The sequence below is a fragment of the Panthera onca genome, chromosome D1 (genome assembly GCF_046562875.1).
Source record: "Panthera onca isolate mPanOnc1 chromosome D1, mPanOnc1 haplotype 2, whole genome shotgun sequence".
NCBI classification, from domain to species: Eukaryota; Metazoa; Chordata; class Mammalia; order Carnivora; family Felidae; genus Panthera; species Panthera onca.
In genome coordinates, this window is record NC_138348.1 from 28156179 (window position 1) to 28180806 (window position 24628).

The 24628-nt window shown below is 35.3% G+C and overlaps 1 protein-coding gene across 4 annotated transcripts in view; it reads right to left on the bottom strand.

The window, feature by feature from the left end:
* Window positions 1-9611: 9611 nt before the first annotated feature.
* The window catches only part of QSER1 (glutamine and serine rich 1), an 81522-nt gene continuing 66505 nt past the window's right edge, over window positions 9612-24628 (bottom strand). For 3 of the 4 annotated variants that reach the window (XM_060606297.3, XM_078433355.2, XM_060606301.3), the window contains 5 exons: window positions 22537-22674; window positions 20060-20157; window positions 14572-14724; window positions 13245-13340; window positions 9612-12268 (listed from right to left, as the gene is read on the bottom strand). In XM_060606297.3, coding sequence (XP_060462280.1) covers window positions 12128-12268; window positions 13245-13340; window positions 14572-14724; window positions 20060-20157; window positions 22537-22674 — 626 coding nt within the window. In that variant the 3' untranslated portion in view covers window positions 9612-12127. Of the gene's footprint in view, window positions 12269-13244; window positions 13341-14571; window positions 14725-15856; window positions 15983-20059; window positions 20158-22536; window positions 22675-24628 lie in introns of those variants that run through there. The other variant, XM_060606299.3, reaches the window with a different exon arrangement.

The following is a 24628-nucleotide window of genomic DNA, read 5'->3' on the forward strand; positions in this document are numbered from 1 at the left end:
CACAAAGTGTTTTCAATTTATGAGACAAAAACTTAAAATCAGCTATTATAAATATATTTACAAAACTGAAATAAAACATGTTTAGAGACTTAAAGGAATTATGAGAGCAATATCTCATCAAATACAGAATATGAATAAAGAGAAGTTATAAAATAAAATAAAGTTGAAAAGTATAATAACTGAAGTGAAAAATTCAGTAGAGGAGTTCAATAGCATATTTGAGCTGGCAGAAGAGAGAATCAGCACAGTTCAGGATAGATTAATTGAAATTATTGGGTCTCACAAAGAGAAAGAAAAGACTGAAAGAAAATGAGCACCTCAGAGACATGTGCTACACCATCAAGTGTGTGAACATACCCATAATGAGACTGCCATGAAAAGAGTAGAGACAGAAAGGGCTAGAAAGAATATTTCAAGAACTAATGACCAAAAAAACTTCCTAAATTTGATAAAATCTGAATCAACACATTGAAAAGTTTAACAACTTCTAAGTAGGATAAAGTCAAAGAAATCCAAACATAAGCTGTCAAAAGACAAGGAGACTCTTAAAAATAGCAAGAGAAAAATGTCTCATTGCATACATGGGATGCTCAATTTGATTAACTTCTCATCAAAAATCATGAAGTGCAGAAAGAAGACATATTCTAAAGTGCTGAAAGAAAAAGACTCAACCAAGACTTCTCTATCTAGCAAAACTGTTCTTTAAAAAATAAAGGAGAAATTGAGATATTCCCAGACATTATTAAAGTGTTATGTTTATTAAGCTAATTGTTTAACACATAGTATATGCTTAAGAAATCTTTCTTCTTCCTGTTGTATTATGTATCCCTAATTTTTATTTTTTAATTAATTAATTAATTAAGTAGGCTCCATATCCAGTGTGGAGCCCAATGAGGGGGCTTGAACTCATGAACCTGAGACAAGACCTAAGGTGAGGGGCACCTGGGTGGTTCAGTTGGTTGAGCATCCCACTCTTGATTTTGGCTCAAGTCACAATCTCAGGGGTTGGGATTCAGTCCTGCATCAGACTCCACACTGAGGTGGAGACTGCTTAAGATTCTCTCTCTTTCTCTCTACCCCCTTCCCTGATCACTCTCTCTCTCTAAAAATTAAAAAAAAAAAAAAAAAAAAAAAAAAAAAAAATATATATATATATATATATATATATATATATATATATATATATATATATTTAAAAAAGAACCCTGAGCTGAGATCAAGATTTGAATGCTTAACTGACTGAGCTACTCGGGTGCCCCCACTCCTAATTTTTCAAAGTGCCCAAGGGGCTCCTGGGTGGCTCAGTCGGTTAAGGGTCCAACTTTGGCTCAGGTCATGATCTTATGGTTTGTGAGTTTGAGCCTTAAGATGGGCTCTCTGCTGTCAGCATGGAGCCTGCTTCAGATCCTCAGTCCCCCCTCTCTTGCTGCCCCTTCCCTGCTTGTGTGCTCTCTCTCCCTCAAAAATAAATAAACATTAAACAAATATAAAAATAAATAAAAGGGCCCAGGACTGGGGTGCCTGGCTGGTTCAGTTGGTAGAGCTCACAACTCTTGAAATCAGTGTCAGTGTTGTGAGCTCCAGCCCCATGTTGGGTGTAGAGATTAAAGAAGAAAAATCCTCAAAAATAAAAAATAAAAAATAAAAGGACCCAGGATGACTGGCCCAAGTATCAAGAAGAAATAATTTGTTTTCACTACTAGTTAATAAATCTTAGCTTATCTTCATCCTAATTTTTATTGTGGTGTAAATCTCAAAAGCAGAGCACCTTGTACGGAATGGGTACTTTATAAACTAGGTAATGAATTATAAATATTGTTTTCCAGTTAGCCAAAAAATAATATTGTTTACAAAGAATGGGGCTTGGGAGCTAATGTCTTTATAGACAGTGAATTAATAGTAAATTACACCCACTAAGCTAATCATCTACTTTCTTTAACAAAATACATACACACAGAGCACTTAGGGCATGGACCATAATGGCATACTTACCAAGATAAACATTGAGTGGGATGTCAGATTGTGACTTCAAAGTTCAGAACAAGCAGTCCTAAATCCAATGACAAAACTTTCTTTTATTTAAAGAACTGGATACAATGTAGTTAGTAAATCACTTTCCTATAATCTCAATATATAATAAAAACCTAATCATGCCAACATGCGTATTTGGAGTAATGTTTAATTCCCAATTGAAGGAAGTTTTGCTGCTCTCTGATTTAGAAAAAACCAGACCTTGCTCCTATTAAGGTTAATATTTATAAATGTTACATATAATAAGAAAAAGAAAAAAATGGAACATGAAAAAAAGGACTAAGGGACAACAAAAGGTAAAAGAGAAATGTATTCCCTAATATTTCATACCTATAATAATACCTTTAAAAAAACTAATCTGGGGCGCCTGTGTGGCTCAGTCAGTTAAGCATCCAACTTCGGGCTCAGGTCATGATCTCATGGTTCATGAGTTCAAGCCCCGTGTCGGGCTCTGTGCTGACAGCTCAGAGCCTGGAGCCTGCTTGGAATTGTCTCCCTCTCTCTCTCTGCCCTTCCCCTGCTCACGCTCTATCTCTGTCTCACAAATAAAGAAAATAAACATTAAAAAATTTTTTTTCAAAAATTAAAAGTTTACCAAAAAACCCCTGAATTTTAAAAATTATTTTTATTGCTTAAGCTATATATATATATATATATATATATATATATATATATATATATATATAAAGTTATATATAAAATTATGTGTATATATATATATTTATAAAATTTTTAAAATATTTTATTTTTAGCAATCTCTGCACCCAACGTAGTGCTGAAACCCACAAAACTGAAATCAAGAGTTGCATGCTCAATGGATTGACACAGCTAGATGCTCCCTATTATTTTAATTACATTTAATTATTATTTTTATCACATGCAAACATGGTATAAAACTCATGGTATAGACCATTGAATTTTTTGCATAAAATCATACAGTTAAAGTTTTTAACAGCTGGAGATTGACATCTGGCATGATAGTGTGAGGAGTTCCATTGATCCATTAACCAGTAAACTGGTAAAAGTTATTTTCAAAAAACAACCAATTTGAGGTGCCTGGCTGGCTCAGTCAGTGGAGCATGCAACTCTTGATCTCGGGGTTGTAGATTTAAGCCCCATGTTGAGATTACTTAAAAATAAATTCTTAAAAAAAAAACATTTGGGGCGCCTGGGTGGCTCAGTTTAGCATCAGACTCTTGATTTTGGCTCAGGTCATGATCCCAGGGTTGTGGGACTGAGCCCTGAGTCTGGCTCTGCACTGAGTGTGGAGCCTTCTTGAGATTCTCTCTCTCCCTCTGCGACTCCTCCACTCATGCTCTCTCTCTCTCAAAAAAAAAATAGGGTAAAAAAAAAACATTAAAAGGTCCTAGGTATAAATAAAAGGTGAAGAAACGTTTATTCAAGAAAAGGTGTGAAAATTGGGGAAGAGAGAAATTGGGAAAGGGGGGTTTATTTAGGAAGGAACTGATAGTCTGTTTTTGCCTGTGTGAAGTTCAAAGTGGCAAGGCTTTGACCTCTATGCTAAGAGAGTTTCACTGTGGTCACTTCTCTATGGTAGAAGAGTTATATATGAACTATGTTCTTGCTTCTGGATAGACCAGAGATATTTTTTTTAATATAATTTTTTTAAGTTTGTTTACTTTGAGAGAGACAGAGAGTGAGCAGGGGAGGGGCAGAGAGATAGGGAGAGAGAGAATCCCAAGCAGGCTCCGCACTGTCACAGCAGAACCCAATGTGGGGCTTGAACTCACAAACTGTGAGATCATGGTTAAGTCTGATGCTTAACCAACTGAGCCACCCAGGCACCCCAGACCAGAGATAATTTTAAGCCCGTCAGTGCTGACTATTTGCAGGGCAGGCTTCAGCTTTTCGGTCATAACTGACACCTCAGTTATTGTCATGGACTGAACGTTTTTGTTCCTTGCCCCCAACTCATATGTTGAAGCCCTGACCCTCAATGTGGTGGTACTTGGAAGTGAAGCCTTTGAAAGGCAACTAGAGTTATATGAGGTCGTAAATTTGGGGTGCTCATGTTGGGGTTAGTGCCCTTAGAAGACACCAGAGAGTCTCTCTGTCATATGAGGACACAGCAAGAAAGTAGTTATCTACAAGCTAGGAAGAGAGCCCTCACCATCAACTCAACTGCTGGACCTTTATCTGGACTGACAGCATCTGGGATTGTAAGAATGTAAGTCTCTGTTGTTTAAACTACCTAAGTCTGTGGTATTTTGTGATAGCAGCCCAAGAAAGCTAATATAGTGGTGCTCAGCTACCAGTCAGTGATGACTTCTCGTGTTTCTCATTTGGATCGCACAGTATTTGCTCATGAGTGTGGGCATTCTTTAAAACGACAAATTTTTGCTTTGCAATGCTTTGTGAATGGTGCTTTAATACATAATCTTTTTGATAGTGAGTTGTTTGCAAACTCCTGTGATAACATTAATGCATTTGTAAAAAACCTTAACTTCCTGACTTCTATTTTTTTTTTTTTTTTCTGACTTCTATTTAAATCAAATAACGTTATCTTCTAATAAACTCAAAGGAGGACTGGCATTGAAAAGACTTTTACTGATTGGCCCATTAACAGTTTTTAAGTCATTGATGAAAAGAGTATGTAAACAAGGTTAATTTAAAAAATACATTAGAAAGCCAAGTTCTTTCGGCTAAGTTGTTGCTAGTGTTTTTAATTCTCTTGCTTCACTGCTTAAAGACAGCTGCTCTCTGATGATAGCTCATTCACTTCCATAGATTAAATGGAAATTAAATAGAAAAATTAAGAGAATGGACTTTGGTCTGTTGAGAAGCACAGTGATGAGAGGTTTTCTTTTAAAGATAGAGAAAGCAGGTAATGGACCACTGACATTAATGGCATTTTTAAAAAGATTTTATTATTTAAAAAATTTTTACTGTTTTATTTTTGAGACAGAGTGAGTGGGGGAGGGGCAGAGAGAGAGAGAGGGAGACAGAGGATCTGAAGCAGGCTCTGTGTTGAGAGCGGAGAGCCCAATGAGAGGCTCGAACTCATGAATCGTGAGATCATGACCTGAGCTGAAGTCGGACACTTAACCGACTGAGCCACCCAGGCTCCCCTAAGATTTTATTTTTAGGAAATCTCTACACCCAACGTGAGGCTTGAATTTACAACCCTGAGACTAAGAGTCACATGCTCCCCTGACTGAGCCAGTCAGGCACCATACTAATGGCATTCTGAGCTCCTTACAGGCCAGCTTGAAAACACTGTCCAAATGAACACTCATGTATAAATCACACATCTATTCAACACATACCTATTAAGAGCCTATTGTGTAAAATACTTCGTGCTGTTGGAGCTAGAAAGGTGAAGATGATGTAGATATGACCTTAAGTACTTCACAAGTGACTGGTGAGAGCAGATGTTTCTAATCTTATACTGTCACAAGGTAAACTAAGCGCTGCCAGGGGGGGTGTGTGTATAAAATACCTGCTTAATGATTTTAATCTAAGTCTTGCAAGTTAGTGAAAGCTTGGAAATAATGTGGTAAAGTCATTCTTCCTGTTCTGCTCTCTTTGGTGCTACTGTTGAACAACTCTGCATTTCTCCCAATGTTCCAGTCTCTATAGAATCAAAGAACATTAATAGTTTTAGAAGACTTTGTTTCTTACCTCACTTTCAGGATGAGAAAATAGACACAGACTAGGCTTCACATAACATGTCTGAGGACAGAGCTAGTTTAGTGGCAAGTAGAAACCATTTTCCTGAAAACAAAGTATTATGCATTTTTCTTCATCCAGCTTTGTGTAAAATTTCTCCCAACCTTTGAGACTTGGCTTAATCATTACTACTTCCACGAAGCTTTGCAGGATGCTCCCCAAGTAGATAAACACTCCCTCTCGAGTATTTTGCTCACAATGAGTACTTCTAACAGAAACATTCATTCACTTTTACTGGAACTTTGTTCTCTAATTATTCCAGCTGGAGTCTCAAGCCCAAAAGAGAGGAATGTGAAATCAGGGTCCCTGGGCTGTCTCTGCAGATGAAGACACAATGTAAAAAATAATGGCCACTACATTGCACTTTTTCATAAAATACCAATATTCTATTGTACAAACTCTTGGTATTGTCGCTTTCTTCTGACGCTGCAGTTGCACATTGTTCACTAAAGTCATTAATGCCTTTATTGCAAAATGCAGTGAGTACTTTCCTGTTTTTACCTTTTAATGTTCCATGTAACTTTTCTTTCATATATCCAGTTATTCATTAAATACTTAATGAGATCAGATATTGCACCAGATGCTGGGAGTGCAATGGTGAGCAAAACACACGTAGGTCCTATCATATCACAGTAAAGAGCACCAGTCAAGTAACCATAACAAAGTGTGGTAAATGCTACATTACAGGAATCACAGGGCACATAATCTGGGCCAGAGGGTTAAAACCTAATCTGATCCAAAAGAAGTGATATTAAAGTGAAACCTGAAGAATTAAAAGATGAAGGAAGACTAGTTCAGCAGAGGGAACAAGAACTACTAGAGGCAAGAAAAAACACACATTTGAGGAATTTAAAGATGTTCCTTAAGCCTAGGCCACAAATGGGGAAAAAAAGGAGGAAACATTTCATTTCATAAAGTGCTTTTAACTTTATGAGAGTCTGGGTTAAAAGCAATGAAAAGACACAGAAACATTGTGAAGAGAGGAAGGACAAGGAAGAAAAAGATCCTTCTTGCTACAATTTAAGAAAAATTTCTACCATGTCCATTATTTTTTATTCTAGGTCTTAAATGATTTTCATTGTTGCCTTATTCTAAATATTGTAAGGAGCTAAATTAAAAGAAAATCTGTATTTGCTACAGGTGAAAACATCTCAGTGTATTACAGGTAAATTATATGTAAAACAGAAGTGATTCTTGCAAAGCAATTTCTGGACTCCTGATTAACATCACAAAATAGGTAAGGTTTAACAACAGACTACTAGGTAATTCTATCTTCCTTTTATTTGAAACCGGTCAGCTCTAAATTATTCATGCTAACTGAACAGATTATATATATATATATATATATATATATATATATATATATATAACCTAAAATGAACAATAATCCAGATAGTTTCTATTTCCCTTTGGAATGTGCCTTTTCATTTTCATTTAAACACAAGTATCTCTGAAATCTAAGAATTTACTTAAAGTCACACCACAGAAAAGGGCTAATCGCTAATACCTAATTTTGTGACCCATCCCAAATTGGGAATTGAAAGCATGTTCTGGGCTGATGTTAAGACTTAATATTGAGAGTGCTTTATACCTTTTTCTTTACATTTTCATGTTTTGTGACTTTTTTTCATGCAATAAGTATGTAACTTTATTATTTTTCTGGTAATAAAAACATTTCCATATGGAAAACAAGTCTCCTATTACACATATTTCTTGAGAAAGTCAGGTTAAATAATTGATTTTAGAGAGCTCCTCTGAGATACAAAATTCATTTTAAAAAACACTAATGGGGCACCTGGATGGCTCAGTTGGTTAGTTGGTTAAGTGTCTGACTTTGGCTCAGATCGTATCTCAAAGTTCCTGAGTTCGAGTCCCACGTCAGGCTCTGTGCTGACAGCTCAGAGGCTGGAGCTTGCTTTGGATTCTGTGTCTCCCTCTCTCCCTGCCCCTCCCCTGCTCATGCTCTCTCTCTAAAATAAACATTAGAAAAGAAAACCTTAGGGGCGCCTAGGTGGCTCAGTCTGACTCTTGGTTTCAGCTCAGGTCATAATCTCACGGTTTTGTGGGTTAAGCCCCACATTGGGCTCTGCACTGGCAGCTGGGAGCCTGCTTGAGATTCTCTCTCTCCCTCTCTTTCTGCCCTTCCCCCATTTGCACTCTTTGTCTCTCTTAAAATAAACTTAAAAAAATTAAAAGAACATTAAAAAAATAAATAAAAAATAAAACACTAATAAAAAGAACCAGAAAGTAACAAGACATTAATAAAGCAGTGTAGAAGTGTTATCATTTAGGTTTGCAATACAATTTTAATGACTATTTTCTACGATATTTGAATAATGACTATTTCTGAAAATTAACACAATTTTAGCAACCAATGGAGAATAAAACAGGGACGTTACAAAATTTTAAAACAATTTTTGATAGAGATCATTGATTGAAGATTTGGTTTTGAACAATGTAAAATAAGTCAAGGATTGAAAAGTGCTTTTACAATCAAAATTAATTGGGGTGTCTGGCTGGCTCAGTTGGTAGAGCATGCAACTCTCGATATCAGGTCATGAGTTTGAGCCCCACGTTGGGTGTAAAGATTCTTGGAAAAAAATATTTTAAAACACAGCAAATATGCTGAGCATGTATTTACTTAAATACTTAATGTTTTAAAATAGCACATGAAGGTAAAGGCAGGATATTATTACTCTGAAAATTAATGAATCAGGATAAACTCGTTTTTACATATTCAATAGTTAATATAGATTTGTACCTAATAACTTTACAATAGGACTTTACAAAATAGGTGTTGTGTGAAGAATCTATAACATGATGATGCTTTTGGATAATAGAATACCTCAGTTTTCAATTCTTAAAAAAAACAAACCCTCAAAACATTCTGATTTTGTTGTTTAAAAAATTGTTTTCATTTTAATGATCTGAGTTAGTAACAAACAAATATACAAAATTGTCTTTCACATTTCCATACATTGTGTTATGGACCACTTAAAACTCTGGGCTACAAATGCAGGTTTCTTTGTATCCTTAACTTCAATCATTGTCACTTATAAATAAAGGTGATTTTCGAAAACATGCATTTGTGAACATAGATGCCAAAAGTTGTACATGTAAGTTAATGCACAACCAATAGTGTACATTGTTCATTTGTGCAGTTACGTGTCAAATGCAATTGACATGGGTAGAAGCAATTATCCCGGGACAGTTCACTCTGTTTGAAAATCATTTTTGAGAAGCAGATGAAACTGTAGTTCAAAACAAAAACTGTATTCTACAAATACAATAAAATTCACAACTTGCACATCTGAAGCAACTTTTGGGACCCAAAGCTGATTTAATAACCCTGCTGCTACATTGGGTTTTTATCGGTGTATCTTCAAAATCATAGATTGGAAAACAGCTGTTTCAACAAAAATAAATATATATATTAAAAGGAAAGTGAGACTTTAAAAAATGTGAGGAAAGCTTTGAAACCAGTAATAATGTATGAGTCACCTATCATTTTCAAGTTTTAGAAACTTAAAGAAATTTAGAAACTTAAAGATAACCTGAACGTCTCCTGTTTTAAATTAAGATTTTTGCACCTCACCAATGTTTTCTATTTGATAGTGTAAAAGAAGAGTGGACAGTTTGTATTGTTGACTTACTATGATAAATTCACATCATCATAAGTTTGTGACTTCATTAGAGATCAAATAAGTGGAAACTGGATTATTATGAAAATGGGAACAAGGAAGCTCCTTCTACAACCACCAGTCTGAACTACAAATAAACACCAACACAAACTGATTTTTTATATTATTTCCAGATATATCTGCAGGAAGGAAAATCCAATCTTTCTTAAAAATGTTTTTCATGGGTTGTGGCAATGTGTGCTTTACCTCTTTAATTCTATCTACAACCTAAAATTATTTCTATACTACAAATTTCAAACTCCGTGGCAAGGAATGTGAATGCTAATCAGCTAGGTATTTATTCAACTTCATACAAAGAAAGGACTCATGAATGGTTATCATAATAATAGTCCCACTTTTTGCGAAGGCCCGAGTTTGAGGCCCTTGCCTATATTAATGATCAAATGAGAGAAGACAGTGCCAAACAACTGGGTCTCCTTCAGGCAGTTATCACAGACTTGGCCTCTGACATTATGAAAACACTTGTTTTACTAAAATGAATACAACTGCAAACATTTTGAGGACAACTTCAGTTGAAGAGGAAATGGGTTATTTTCTATAGGAAACATAAGATTAACTTTAAGGAAATGTACCTGTTTTCCATGGGCCTTAACAAGGAAATGTGGTGAGTGATTTCAAACATGTACTTCAAGTGTTACCTAAATGCATGATGGCATTTCAACCATCAATGATTCAGGAAAGTTAAACTGCGGGAGGAAAGACATGTACTTATGTACTTAGAACACTACATTAGGAGATGTAGTTATCTACTCTGCACTTTGGAAACGAAAGAAACCAATTCTGTCCAGAGTCAATATCAGAAAGAAATATGGCTGCTTCCTACTCTTCTCCACCTGGTGAAATTAATTTTATGATGCTCTCACTGGTAAGTCTCTCATTTGAGTTAGGCAAAATGAATCTAATAGGTTACTTTTGTTTTCAAAATCAACTGTTTAAACAGGTCTTTTTAGAAACTTTCAGAAGTGGAACATTTAACCCTTGAGAGAAACTTCTATTATTAACTCATCTAATGGCAGGTACAAGGATTGTTGGATTAAGAATTATTGCTTTTAATAAGATAACCATCAAAAATAAATATGTAAGCTTAACTCACTCATTTTCTACCCAATGCTACAATGTTTTACTCTCAAATCAAGTCACATGTTATCTTTAATTCTTTGCCAATTTAGCAAGGTTTTAAGTATAAGAAGTTGGCCTGTTAACTCAAAATCAAGACAACAGCAATGTCCACATAAGCATGTCTTATTTGGGCATTGAGCAGTAACACTGCTTTCTTGATAGGGCTTAAGGCACTAAACGGTGGTAAAATAAACAAAAAGTATGATGATTAACAACTCTTTAGAATCCTAAAAAAGGAGATCATTTAGAAGGACACTAGTAAATCTTTTTCTCAAACAAATAAGGCATCCTGTTGGCAAACACAAATAAAACAAAAGGTCATGTTGAACCTAATACATTCACTGTCTCAGCTATACTACTTGAAACACTAGCTATCAAACTAAAGAAAGCTACAACAGCATGTATAAAGGTTGGAAAGGCACCAAAGGAGAGTTCTACCACTTGCAGTTCTAAGAGTTAGGTAAGCTGTGTTTAACACTGCATGTAGCCTAATCATAAATTTCATTCTTCCAAACGTATAACGTGGTGAATTTTGATTTGACAAATCAGTTTATCAAGTACTAGTTTAGTAAGAAATTTACTTTCATGAATTAGAAAATTACTGCAGTGTCTAACACAACTCCATTTATAAAGCTAAACTAATTCTAGTACTGAATGCATATTGTGGATAACACTGAAGCAAATCTGTATAAACAAAAATGGTTACCTCAAGATAGAATTCACAATAGAAATTCCATATATAACTAAATAAGATTTACTGAAAATAATGGAAAGTGTAGTACAGATACATCAAACTTAATTATAACCACAACATTTTCCTTGTGAAAAATACAACTATTAGTGAAATAAAATGTACAATTGAAAATTTTTCCAAAGGAAAAACAGTATAAACGAAAATATTCTTCGAGATAGGGAAAATAGTATGTCATTGTTTTTCTCATTACAATATAATTTGACACAAAAAGCAGTCCTAGAATTGCACCAATTCCACATCCAGTTTCCTGAACATGTTAAGAGTAAAAGGAGTTCGTAAAGCAGAATGCAGTTTCTGAATTTCATATTTTAAATTGAGGATATTCTCATACAAAATGTCACATCACACCAGATCTGTTTACATAATGTACAATACTTTCCATTTTGTGGCCAGACATGAATATAAACATATGCTTTCTGTGCCACCTCTCTTTCATTCTGGTATTTAGTCAGAGTCAGGAAAAAATAATCAAGTTACGTAAGTGTTATTTCTCTAGCCATAAAGAAAAATTATATTTAGTGCATGCTTCATCATTTGTCAAAAAACATTTCTGAAAATAAAACTCAGTTACCCAATGGTTTACAAAATAGAAAAGTCATTCATTAGGATAAAAACGTGGTAGGGTTTTAGGTCCATTTCCAAAGGACTGACTTCCTGGGCAGCACCGCTGCCCTTCAGCAGAGGTCATGATGCAAGTTCTATGGTCAAAGCAGGTGTGCCCGCAGGAGACCACTGCCTGACATTCAATTATCTGAGGCTCTGCACCCCCTTCGACCACCCGCCTCTGCCAGTTCATTAGTGCTATAAAATAGACGGAATTTTTGTGGAAATGTTAGGAACATTTCTGCTGTACATGATTTAGAAGTTCTCCAAATTTTTCAAATAGGTCTTCTACCCATTTTACATTTTTCATACAAAGTTGAACAATTTCTTCCTGTCCTAAGTCTTCATTTCTTTTCTGCACAGAAGAAATCTAAAATAAAGAGAATTGCCACATTAGCTTATACTTATCCCTTTATTAGCTCTTAATAAGAGCTCACTGTTTCTAGATCTCGAATGAAAAGGATTTATGAATCCACCTACAAATACTGCTTTAAAAAACAAATTCCATCCATGGAGAATGATTATGTCACATAAATTCAGGTGAAGTCTAATCCTATCATTTTTAGTTCCAGGAGGGCAAGGAGGAAGCTAGAAAAAAATGGCTCAAACTTTCTCAATTGCTTCCAGTTGTGTTAAATTTAAGTGACCAATTTTGGGGTCAATTCTACATTTCAGAGCATTGTAAAAATAGTCAACATATATTGCACGACCATCTTTCCAGCACATTATCATCAAACACATCAAGTATAGCCTTGGGCCAACTTAACTCTTTATTAAAAAACTGGTAGTGCTAGTCAAAAAAGATACTACTGTCTAGAACCATTAAACCTTTGAGGAAATTGAACTTTATTATCCCACCTACAAAGTGGTAATATGGTCATATATAATTTCTGAGCAACCTCAATTATGATACTTAAAAGTTACAATTAAATTTTAACTATCATTTCTTCCTGCCAAGGCACAAAAACCCCTTTCTCTGCAATTAAGTGGGATAAGGCCATTCTAGTGATAAGGAAGACAGCAGGATGTCAAAGCAGTGACTGAAGTGAATTAAAGCAGGATCATTCTGTATTATGGGAGAAGAAAATGAAATAAAGTACCATTTATTATGGCAAGGTAAGTAAGCATAATAGCTTAAAAACATTACCACTTACAGCTTCCCTAAGAGCCTCAGATTAATATGAGCACAACACATAACAGAGATACTCAGAATAACATTATTTACAGGACAATAGAGAGACATATTTTTCAACAGTTTTCTTTAAAACATTAAAAAACCACGATAGGTATGGAATCCTTAAAAGTTCAGAAAAAATTTTCATTTTTAAATAAGTGAAAAAAATTACCTCATCTTTACATATCAGATAAACATGATATTTGTAATGATGGAGTGAATGATACAAAGAATACAGCTGTATTTTCTCTGGATCAACAGCAAACTCCTATAAAAAGAAAAGAGTTTATAGGTATATTTATTTCATGGAATGTTTGAGCTGCGAATACTTTTTCCAAGTATTCCAAAAGTCTCAACGGAAATCTTAAAAATAAACCATATCTAATATGGTTAGATATACACTTAAATATGGACAAGAGGCTTATTCGATTAAGAATTTAAATTGTATTTTAAAACCTTCACTCTTTTTCCTGAATATAAACACACACTATTTCAAAAAGTTTAAACATAGAAAAAATTTAAACAGTAAACATGTAAGATGGCTTATAAAGTAAAAGAATCTATAATCTCTTGCTTTAGAGATAAACAAGGTTAACAGCATGGTATATATTCTTTCATATTTTCCCTCGATGTATACTACGTATTAATAACTCTCATTCTGTAACGGGAAGGAAATCCTACTATACATATTGTTCTGCAACTCTATTTTTTAGAACTTATTTTTTCCTAACTAAAACTTGAATATCTATTTATTACATATATCCCCCCTGCCACTATAAATGATATGAGGGCAGGGATTTTTGACCATTTTTCACTGTTATATTCCTAGTACTTAGAACTGTATTTGCAAACTGTAGGCACTCAAAATATTTTACTGAAAGAATGAATGAGTCTCTTTTTAAAAAGTACATAGTATTACATTATCTGGATGGCTCTTTGTCCAATCTCCTACTGGCAAAGCATAACTGGATTGCTCTTACAAACAACTGCACAATGAGCAAGGGCATACGTTTTTATGCATTTGTGAATGTGTTTCTACAGAATTAATTTTTGATGTGGAATTGATTGGTAAAACTGTTTTCTGAAAAGGCAATAATTTAGACTATGTTTGAAAATGAGTGAATTCCAATTTCAATAATTTTACAGATATGGAATATTGCATCTCATGGAAATGTGTATGCTCACTTATCTATATGCATTTGTATCCAATGGTAAAAAGTATATATAAAATATAAATACAGGCATCAGGTGATTCCTTGCCTATTAATCTAGTTTAAAAATCTGCGAGCACTAACTACATGCAGATACCCTGCTGAACGACGGAGAAACACAAAGAATAAGACCAAATCCCTGTTCCTTGATCTGGAGCTGCTCATGCGTATCTGAAAAGATTTCATATTTACAACAAAATTTAGTAAAATATTTGCTTGTTTCAATGTTTTAAATAGGAATTATATTAAGTGGAAAAGGTATAATTTTATCTATCAATATCTACTTACTTGTGCAGATTTGGTGGTTGTTTTAGAAGTCCTTAGAGTTTTCTTATTATAAGCTTTGCCATTCATTTTGATTTTAGAAATAGCAGAACCCCCACTTTTTGCTTTAGAGTCACGGGTAATTATTGTTAGTTCAGGAAAACTTTCCAAAGCATTCTTTAAAATAAAGCAAAAATAACTGACATCAGAAGAAAACTAAACTACTTTCAGCTATTCAAATTTTATTTTAAAAAATACAGAAAAAAATACATACATACATTTATGCTTAGTACACACACGAATATGCAGAGGGTACAGATGGCATGTGGTAAATCTATACAATACAGATATATACACGGGTATTAAACATAGCTACAAATTCTTTGTAGCTCTTCCATCAAGATGTGGAATCTATTCCCTCATCCCTTAAATTTGAGTGAGCCTTATGACCTGCTTTATGCCAACAGCACATGGCACTGTAGGGACTCCTTAATGAGGCAGGGAGTTCTAGTAATGCCTCTCTGTGGGTTTGAAGTAGGGGAAAGAGGGACATATGTTTCTCCAAAGCTCTACCAATTCAACTTGGCCAACCCCTGCTGTAAAGAATTCATTGGATCACAGGTGAGAATGAGAACAGTGAAAATGAGCAGCATCATAATACTTCTCTGGCTTCACTACTCCTCTGCCTTTTTTGACTACAGTTGTGTTAAGAAGAGTCTAAAACAGGTCTTGATGAATTTTTTGGCCACAATGACACAGTAGTTACTCACTGACAAGTTAGTGGTCATATAGCCAAACCAATTCTAGTCCATACTTTTTTTTTTTAATTGTTATTTATTTTTAAAGAAGAGAGAGAATCCCAAGCAGGCTCTGCGCATTCAGTGCTGAGCCTGACATGGGGCTCAATCTCAGGAACTGTGAGACGATGACCTGAGCTGAAATCAAAAGTCTGACACTTAACTGACTGAGCCACCCAAGTGTTCCTCTAATCCATTCTTTAAAAGTCACTGGCACATTTATGCCCTTACCTACTTGGTAAATCATGAAAAGCCACAAACAATAACGAATGATCTTTATAGCTAAATTTAACTAGTTTAAGTATTGTTTTAAGGTGGTGGAGTGTGTGACTCTTGATCTCAGGGTTGTGAGTTTGAGCCTATGTTGGGCATAGAGTTTACTTAAAAAAAAAAAAAAAAAAAAAAGAAAGAAAAAGTTGTTTTAAAAGATTAAATTGAGTAACCACTATCATTTACTATTTTGAATTCTGACAATATACAGGTTCAAGTGCCTCTATTCAGAATGTAATTACCATTTGACAGGCTATACTGTTTTATAAACAGTTACAACCTTTAGGGCCACCTCTTCCAAACTCTGTATGGGTTCCCAAGTACTTTCTGTGACAAGATGCTAAAGATGATTGGAAGCACATGGATTTCTGAGGAAAACAGAACATGATTTACTTCAAAAAGCTTTAGGGTTCCTAAAATTACTAAGATCATCATGAGTAATGGTGTTAATTATTTCTAAAGGACTGACAATCTTTTACAATCTACTGTTTGTATTTTGGTTTTAAAATGCAAAATGCTGTAAATGAAAATAATAAAAATTAATAACTAATTTCAAAATTAGAAATTGTTTTTTTTCTGTGAAAATAATATGAAAACTAATTTTTCAGTTGTTCATTATAAACTATCGCATACGCTTTAAATATCTACAGAGTCTATTAAATTTCAAGTGGTGGCTTTATTTTAATACAAGTTATTAGAGAACTGGTTTAACATTCCCCCCCCCCCCTTTTTTTCCACACAAAAGCCTTCACACAAATGTTTTGAGAGAGAGACAGTGAGTGAGGAGGGGAAGACAGAGAGGAAGACACAGAATCTGAAGCAAGCTCCAGGCTCTGAGCTGCCAGCACAGAGCCCAACATAGGGCTTGAACCCACAAACTGCAAGATCATGACCTAAGGTGAAGTCAGACGCTTAGCTGATTGAGCCACCCAGGCGCCCCTCCTTTTTTTTTTTAACGTTTATTTATTTTTGAGAGAGAGAGAGAGAGAGAGAAGAAATGCAGGGGAGGGGCAGAGAAAGAGGGACACATAGAATCCAAAGCAGGGTCCAGGCTCTGAGCTGTCAGTGCAGAGCCTGACACAGGGCTCGAACCCATGATTTTGAGATCATGACCTGAGCTGAAGTTGGCCGCTTAATTGACTGAGCCACCCAGGTGCCCCAGAACGGGTTTAACATTTCTAAATGGCTAGCCAAGAGGAGCCTAGCTGGTTCAGTTTGTAAAGCGGGAGACTTGATCTCTAGGGAGGAAGTTTGAGCCCCATATTGGGTATAGAGATTACTTGAAAAAAAAAAGGGGGGGGGTACCTCAAACTGCTCATTTTTAAGATTTGGTAAACTTTTAGAAAACACACATCTAAAAGCATTCCCTTCTCTGCAGAAAGCAAGGTATTTTCTAAATTTCAATTGATAATAGCAGTTAAGCAGAAAATACTGGACTGTAGTCTGCAGACCAAATTCTTAGTACTGGGCTTCTTACTACCTTTTAACTTTTTTCTCTGTAAGCGCACGTCTGTGAATGATACAGGACTATTAGTAGTTTAGTGTCATTTAACTTTTGATTTTTTTAAGTAAACTCTGCAACCAACGTGGGGCTAGATCTCATGACCCCGAGGATCACATGCTCTGTTGACTGAGCCAGCCAGGCAACTCTGGTGTCATTTAACTTTGAACTCAATCTCAGAGCCTTAATTTTTACCTAGTAAAATGAAGTCAATTTTCACTTTTATGTGGAGTCTGGATAAAATAGGAATGTGAAAAAGCTATACAAATTACCCAAATGAGCTGAAAACTTACATCCACACAAAAACCTTCACACATATGTTTATATACTAGCTTTATTGATAACTGCCAAGATTAGGAAGCAATCAAATATGTCCTTCAGTAGATGAACAGATAAACTGTGGTACATTCAGACAATGGAATATTATTTAGTGGTAAAAGAAATGAGCTGCCAAGCCATAAAAAGACATGGCAGAAAAAATTCTTTTTTTAAAACAAGTTATTTTACAGATCTTTATTTTTTTATATTTTTTCATGTTTATTTATTTTGAGAGAGAGTGTGTGTGCATATGTGTGCAAGCAGAGAAGGGGCAGAGAGAGAGAGAGAGAGAGAGAGAGAGAGAGGAAAGAGAGAATCCCAAGCAGGCTCCACGCTGTCAGTGCAGAGCCTGTTATGGGACGGGGGCTCAATCCCACTAACTGTGAGACCATGGCCTGAGCTGAAATCAAGAATTGGATGCTTAACTGACTAAGCCACTCTGGCACCCTTTTATTTTTTAAGTAGGCTCTATACCCAATGTGGGGCTTGATCTCATGACCCCTAGATAAGAGTTGCATGCTCTACTAACTGAGTCAGCCAGGTGCCCCCAAATCTTAAATTCTTATTAGTAAGTGAAAGAAGCCAAACTGAAAAGACCACATACGGTATAGTTTTCAACTATAGGACATTCTGGAAAAGGTACAACTATAGAGAGAGTAAAAAGATCAGTGGTTGCAAGAGGTTAAGTGGGTAGGGAGGGATGAATACAGCAAAGAGGATTTTCAGGGCAGTGAAAGTACTCTGTATAACACTTTAATAGTAGATAACATGTCATTATACCTTCTCCAAACTGATAGAATGTACAACACCAAGAGAGTCCATGCAAACTGTGGACTTCAGGTTATAAAGATACGTCAATGTAGGTTCATCAATTGTGACAAATATACCACTTTGGTGGGAGATGTTGATAATGGGGCAGGTTGTTCATGTGGGGTAGATGGGAACTCTTTGTACTTCGTTCAGTTTTGCTGTGAACCTAAAACTGCTATAAAAATAAAGTCCAGGGGTGCCTGGGTAGCTCAGTCAGTTGAGCATCCAGCTTTGGCTCAGGCCATGATCTCACAGTTTGTGGGTTCAAGCCCCGTATCAGATTCTGTACTGACAGCACTGATATCAGATAGTTGATAGTCCAGAGTCTGCTTCAGATTCTCTGTCTCCCTCTTTCTCTGCCCCTCCTTCCCTCTCTCTCAAAAATAAACATTAAAGAAAAATAAAAAATAAATTCTATTTATAAAAATTAAAAGATATACAAATGTATAAAAAAACTTTTCCCAAGGTAGATATGATCAAAAGATTCTAAACGTTATATGTTATACTTAAAAAAAAAATTTTTTAATGTTTATTTTTGACAGAGAGAGACAGAGCATGAGCGGGGGAGGGGCAGAGAGAGAGGGGGAGACACAGAATCCGAAGCAGGCTCCAGGCTCTGAGCTGTCAGCACAGAGCCCGACGCGGGGCTCAAATTCACGAGCCGTGAGATCATGACCTAAGCCGAAGTCGGATGCTTAGCCGACTGAACCACCCAGAAGCCCCTCAGGTTTTCTTATTAAAAGTATAACATATAACATTTCGGGGCACCTGGGTGGCTCAGTTGGTTGAGCGTCCGACTTCGGCTCAGGTCATGATCTCACGGCTCGTGAATTTGAGCCCCGCGTCGGGCTCTGTGCTGACAGCTCAGAGCCTGGAGCCTGCTTCGGATTCTGTGTCTCCCTCTCTCTCTCTCTCTGTCCCTCCCCCCGCTTGTGTGAGCACGCATGTGCTCTCTCTCAAAAATAAACAATAAAAAAATTAAAGAAAAAAAGGAAAAGCTGGAAAAATTTGACTAAGTAGCTTCTGTGATAAATTTTCTGTGTTTAGATTAGCTTCTTATTGTTCTATATTTCTGATGACACCAAGACCAATTTAAACTATATATATCTACCATTATGTTAAGATAACTTTTCCTCAGATATTGAGTAAATCAGACAAATAAAGGAAATTTTTATAACTATGCTAAGAAAAGGCCAATTCTAACTATAGATGAAATGTGAAAATTTTGAAAAGGTTTAAAAGAAAAATAAGACTGGAATTTGGTAGTTTAAAGGAAGTACTTTTTTTTTTTTTAATTTTTTTTAATGTTTATTTATTTCTGAGGCAGAGAGAGACAGAGCATGAGTGGGGGAGTGTCAGAGAGAGAGAGAGACACAGAATCAGAAGCAGGCTCCATGGTTCCGAGCTGGCAGCACAGAGCCCGACGTGGGGCTCGAACCCACAAACCGTGAGATCATGACCTGAGCCGAAGTTGGTTGCTCAACCAACTGAGCCACCCAGGCACCCCAAGGAAGTACTTGTGAAAATATTTGGAAATTATTATGTAGCAGGAATTCTAGATAAATATAAAAGCCTAAAAAATGAACTTAAGCAAAAAAAAAAAAAAAAAAAAAAAAAAAAAGCAGATGATTAACACTAAGAATCTGCTTAATAAAATGAAAAGACAAGCTAAACAGACTCATAATGAATAAAAACTAAATTTTCGTTTGGTGAAAAATTTTATAAAACTGAGAGTGACTTTCATAAATTTCTTGCCTATTATTCTTAAGACTATGATTGCCAGTGAGTTTGCTAATAAATCATCTGAAGGAAATACCTTGAATGGCTGATCCAAATGAAGATTCAAAAGAAGTCTCTTTCGGTTATCATTCAGCATGCTATCTATTTTTTTCATATGAGGCAAAAGGAGCTCATCTAAAACAAGATAAAAATTTATTGTAACAGGATAAACTATCAACATAAAAACTTGTTAAAAATCCAAGTTTTCCTCAAAGTTAAGATATTAAATTCATTGGTGTATGTAAATATTACTTTAAAAATACTGGACATGTAGCTTTCTGAACAAAAGGTAACTTGAAAAAATAGGTTTGCAATAGCCAACCTGAGAAAGAAACAGCATAGTATGAGGACAGGATCAGAAGTCCTGGGTTTTAGCCCTGTCTCTGCCACCAGAATTCATTGATGACAGCTAACATGACCAGTGAGCAGACTGCCTAGTTTCTCCAGACCTCATTTATCATCTGAACAATAATCATATTACAAAATATAGATTTATCTGACATTATAAAAATCTATAAAATACCAAATATGATAGTCTTAATTTAACTGTAGTTTGGGACAAAGAAAAAGTAGGGGAAGAAAAATGATCAAAATCCAGTTTCAAAAACACAAGAGAAGAGTCAAAATAGTTATTTCAGAAAAGGAGAGAGTAAAAGTATGATAAAGATTTCTAACCAAAACTTTTTACTTTTCTTTTTCACCCCTCTAAAACTTTAAGATCTTTTTTTAAAAAAAGCACTTTCATTGGAGAATTAATTACTTTTGGTGCTGTATTAAATATTTTAGGTTAGTAGATTATTTCTCAAATTATCAGCATAATAATATATTTTATAACACTACCTTTAATGACCATTCTGAAAATGTATATGTAATCCTCAGAATCTGGCCGCTAATTTCATAGATGAATAAAAGTATTCTTTATATTTGGAATACAAACACAAGCAGTGACCAGCAGAAGAACACTTCCTCTAATTGAAGAAAAAGTCCTTAGTGAGGAATGCATTCTGAGGTCACTCACCTTAGATACACACTGTGATAGTTTTCTTTTATCTTTCTAGTAGTGATTAAATCTGTTCAAAAACTGTAAGAATTTACATTTCACAAAACAAGGTTTAAACAGCTGTGGATATTTTAAAAATGTTACCATTAAAAAAAATAAAATATAACCATTAAAGTCTTTCCCCCTTATATCAAATAGAGAAAAATCAGAAAACAATGATAAGCAACAGAAAAAAAAAAACAATTAAAATACAACTACCCAGGAATTGCCATTACTAAGAAATGTATGTTGTATGATGCAAGGAGTTTTGATTGAGAGAAAACATTTAATGGTGAAAACACTGATGTGGGGAATTAACTATGGGTTTTAATTGTGGTTATTCAATGATTAAGTTGTTCTATAACTATGAAATACATTTAATCTTTTTGAACCTTAGTCTACAAAATAAATGTTTTAGACTAGATAATCTCTAATGTCTCTTCCAGGTCTACATGACTCTAAAATTTTAGACTGATGAATGGATTACTGTCTCTGATACGGTCAAAAAACAATGGACCAAAAATTAGAAGACTTGAGATTGTAATCCTTTTTCTGCTACATGCAAATTGTGGGCTCTTAAGCAAGACACTTAACCTCTAGGTGCCTCACTGTCTTCATCCACAAAATGGCTGTCTGAATTGTTTTGGGAGTAAAACAATAATGTATATCAAAGTATGTGGAAATAACATATGTATTATTAGGCATTACTGTTGAAGTATATTGTTAGTGATTTTTGTTACTATCTTTTGATCATACATGCATACAATCATTTTGATAGGAGGGTGATGGGAACTGACTCATTAACAACCCTTTCATTCCCTCTTTTAGCATCCTTGGTGAATGCTACAGTAGATGAGTAGTAAATATTAGCAAGCAACATTAAATATATGAGTCACCAGTTATTTCAGATATCAATCTCATCTCTATTTTACTGTAAGGAAAAGTTACTAAAGGAAGAATATAAAGGAATAATATTAATGAATATAACCTAATGCATACATTGTTTTATTATTAATTGATTAGAATATAATTATTTGGTGATGTATCTTTTATGAGACACAAATAATGTGATTTTAATCTTTATACCATTATTATCCACTTCACCTTTCCAATCATTAGAAAGCAGAATGTGTTGACCTCTGGACCTTGCGTGTAACATAGACACTTAGTGAAATGTTATAAGGATGACAAAGATTTAGAATTGAAAGAAACTAGTGGGTAGTTACATAATTTTCCCATGAGTAGGAATCAATAAAAATACATTCAATCTAAAAAAACCCTCAATATAAATTTGTTCAAATATTGACAATTCATGAAAAGACAGGAATACTTTATAGAATCAGTATCATGAACATGTGAACTGACAATATACAGATATCTATTAGAAAACCTACATACTAAACACATAACTAACAGATAAGAATAAAGAAGATCCATGAAGCACTACCAAGAAAGTACTACTTAGCAGACTGTACCATTGCTCTTCTCTAAGGCTTGCATTGTGTCAGGGTCCAAAGCGATGCTAACAAGCAATTCCATGTAGCTCTTAAAGGTTTCCTTCATCGCTCTTGTGTTCAAAAAACGAGTGACAAAGGGAGCTGGAGGATCAAATTCTGAGAGAGTGAAAAGACGAAATATTAAATATTCTTCCTGATAAATTAAAAAAAACACTTTTATTTATAAAAAGAGCCTACAAGCAGATAAAAGGTTGTAGATAAAATTTCCTCAAATTCAAGCTTCTCACATTTGGCTTTTAAAAACACCCCAGGTTACAGATTCTCAAAGCTGGTTTGCACATCACAATCACTAGAGAGCTCGTAAAACAAAACAAAACAAAACAAAACAAATCAGCTTGCTGGACTATTAAAACAGAATCTTTTGGTGGGGGTGGGTGGGTAGGTGGTGGTAGCAGTAATGATGAGGTTTAAATATTATACTTCTAAAGGTTCCCAGGTGACTCTGAAGCCCAATACTAGCCCAGCATTGGTAAACATCAGCCCCACAGGAACCTGTTTGTTCTCCCCTTGCTGTACTACTCCAGAACTGATGGTTTCTCTATATTGAAGAAATTACATAAGACATCTAATGCATGAGTTAATATACAGCCATCTCTTCTTTTTTTAATTCTACACTTAAATTACTGTAAAATTCTGGTCTAGAGCCAAGGCATATACACATTTTTAAAAAATATATAAAATAGCCCATACACAAGGAAAACTTCACTCAAGTTCAATGGCAAGAACTTCAAGATTAGAAATGTCTCAATTTTTACTTTTTTGATTAAAATACATAACTTGTAAAAAAAAAAGTTTGTTTGTTTGTTTGTTTGTTTTATACACACACAGGCCCAAAATGGTGTCACTTAGGGCAAGGCCTCAAGTCATTACCAGGACTTAATAACAGGACCAGGACATAAGCCAGGACATAATAATACCTAACCTAACTGCAGTTTCAAACCCCAGAAATGTAACCTTTACCCAGTTAACATGGGAATTTCCTGGTCAGCACTAGGAAATTTACCGATAGATCCTTTTTGTTCCACTTAGGAGGGTGACCTTGCCTAAAACAGTAGATTTTTGCTAATAATTTCCTTTTTACCACTCCCTCTCTACTTTTAAAACCTTTGCTTTTTTTTTTTTTTTTAATTTTTTTTATGTTTATTTATTTTTGAGACAGAGAGAGACAGAGCATGAACGGGGGAGGGGCAGAGAGAGAAGGAGACACAGAATCGGAAGCAGGCTCCAGGCTCTGAGCCATCAGCCCAGAGCCCGACGCGGGGCTCGAACTCGCGGACCGCGAGATCGTGACCTGAGCTGAAGTCGGACGCTCAACCGACTGAGCCACCCAGGCGCCCCTAAAACCTTTGCTTTTCTATAGCCCTTTGGAGCTCCCCTCTACTTGCCAGATGGGATGTTGCCTGATCCATTAATTGAATAAAAAAGCCAATATGTTTAAAACTTACTTGGTTGAATATTTGTTATTTAACAAACTATTATCACAGCCTTTAAAGCAGTTCTTAAAGTATGGTCCAAGGATCTTTTGAGGTTTCCTCCAAGATGCTTTTCATGATGTCAAAATTGTTTTCATAAAAATATTAAATGCTATATACCTTTTTTACTCTGTTGACATTTGTAAAAATAATGATGGGTAAAAATGCTGGTGCCTTACTTAGTATGAATCAAAGCAGTGGCACCAAATTGCACTAGTAGCCATATACTTTGCCATCTCCCTGACATGCATTTAAAGGGGAAAAAAGCCAGTTTCAAATAAGAACAGTCCTTGAGGAGGAGCACCTGGGTGGCTCAGTCCGTTGAATGTCTGACTTTGGCTCAGGTCATGATCTTGTGGTTTGTGGCTTTGAGGCCTGCATCGGGCTCTGTGCTGACAGCTCAGAGCCTGGAACCTGCTTCGGATTCTGTGTCTCCCTCTCTCTCTGCCCCTCCCCTGTTCACACTCTGTCTCTCTTAAAAATAAATAAACATTAAAAAAAAAATTTTTTTTTTTAAAGAATAGTCCTTGGGGAGCCTGGCTGGCTCTGTCGGTGCAGTGTGTGACTCTTGATGTTGG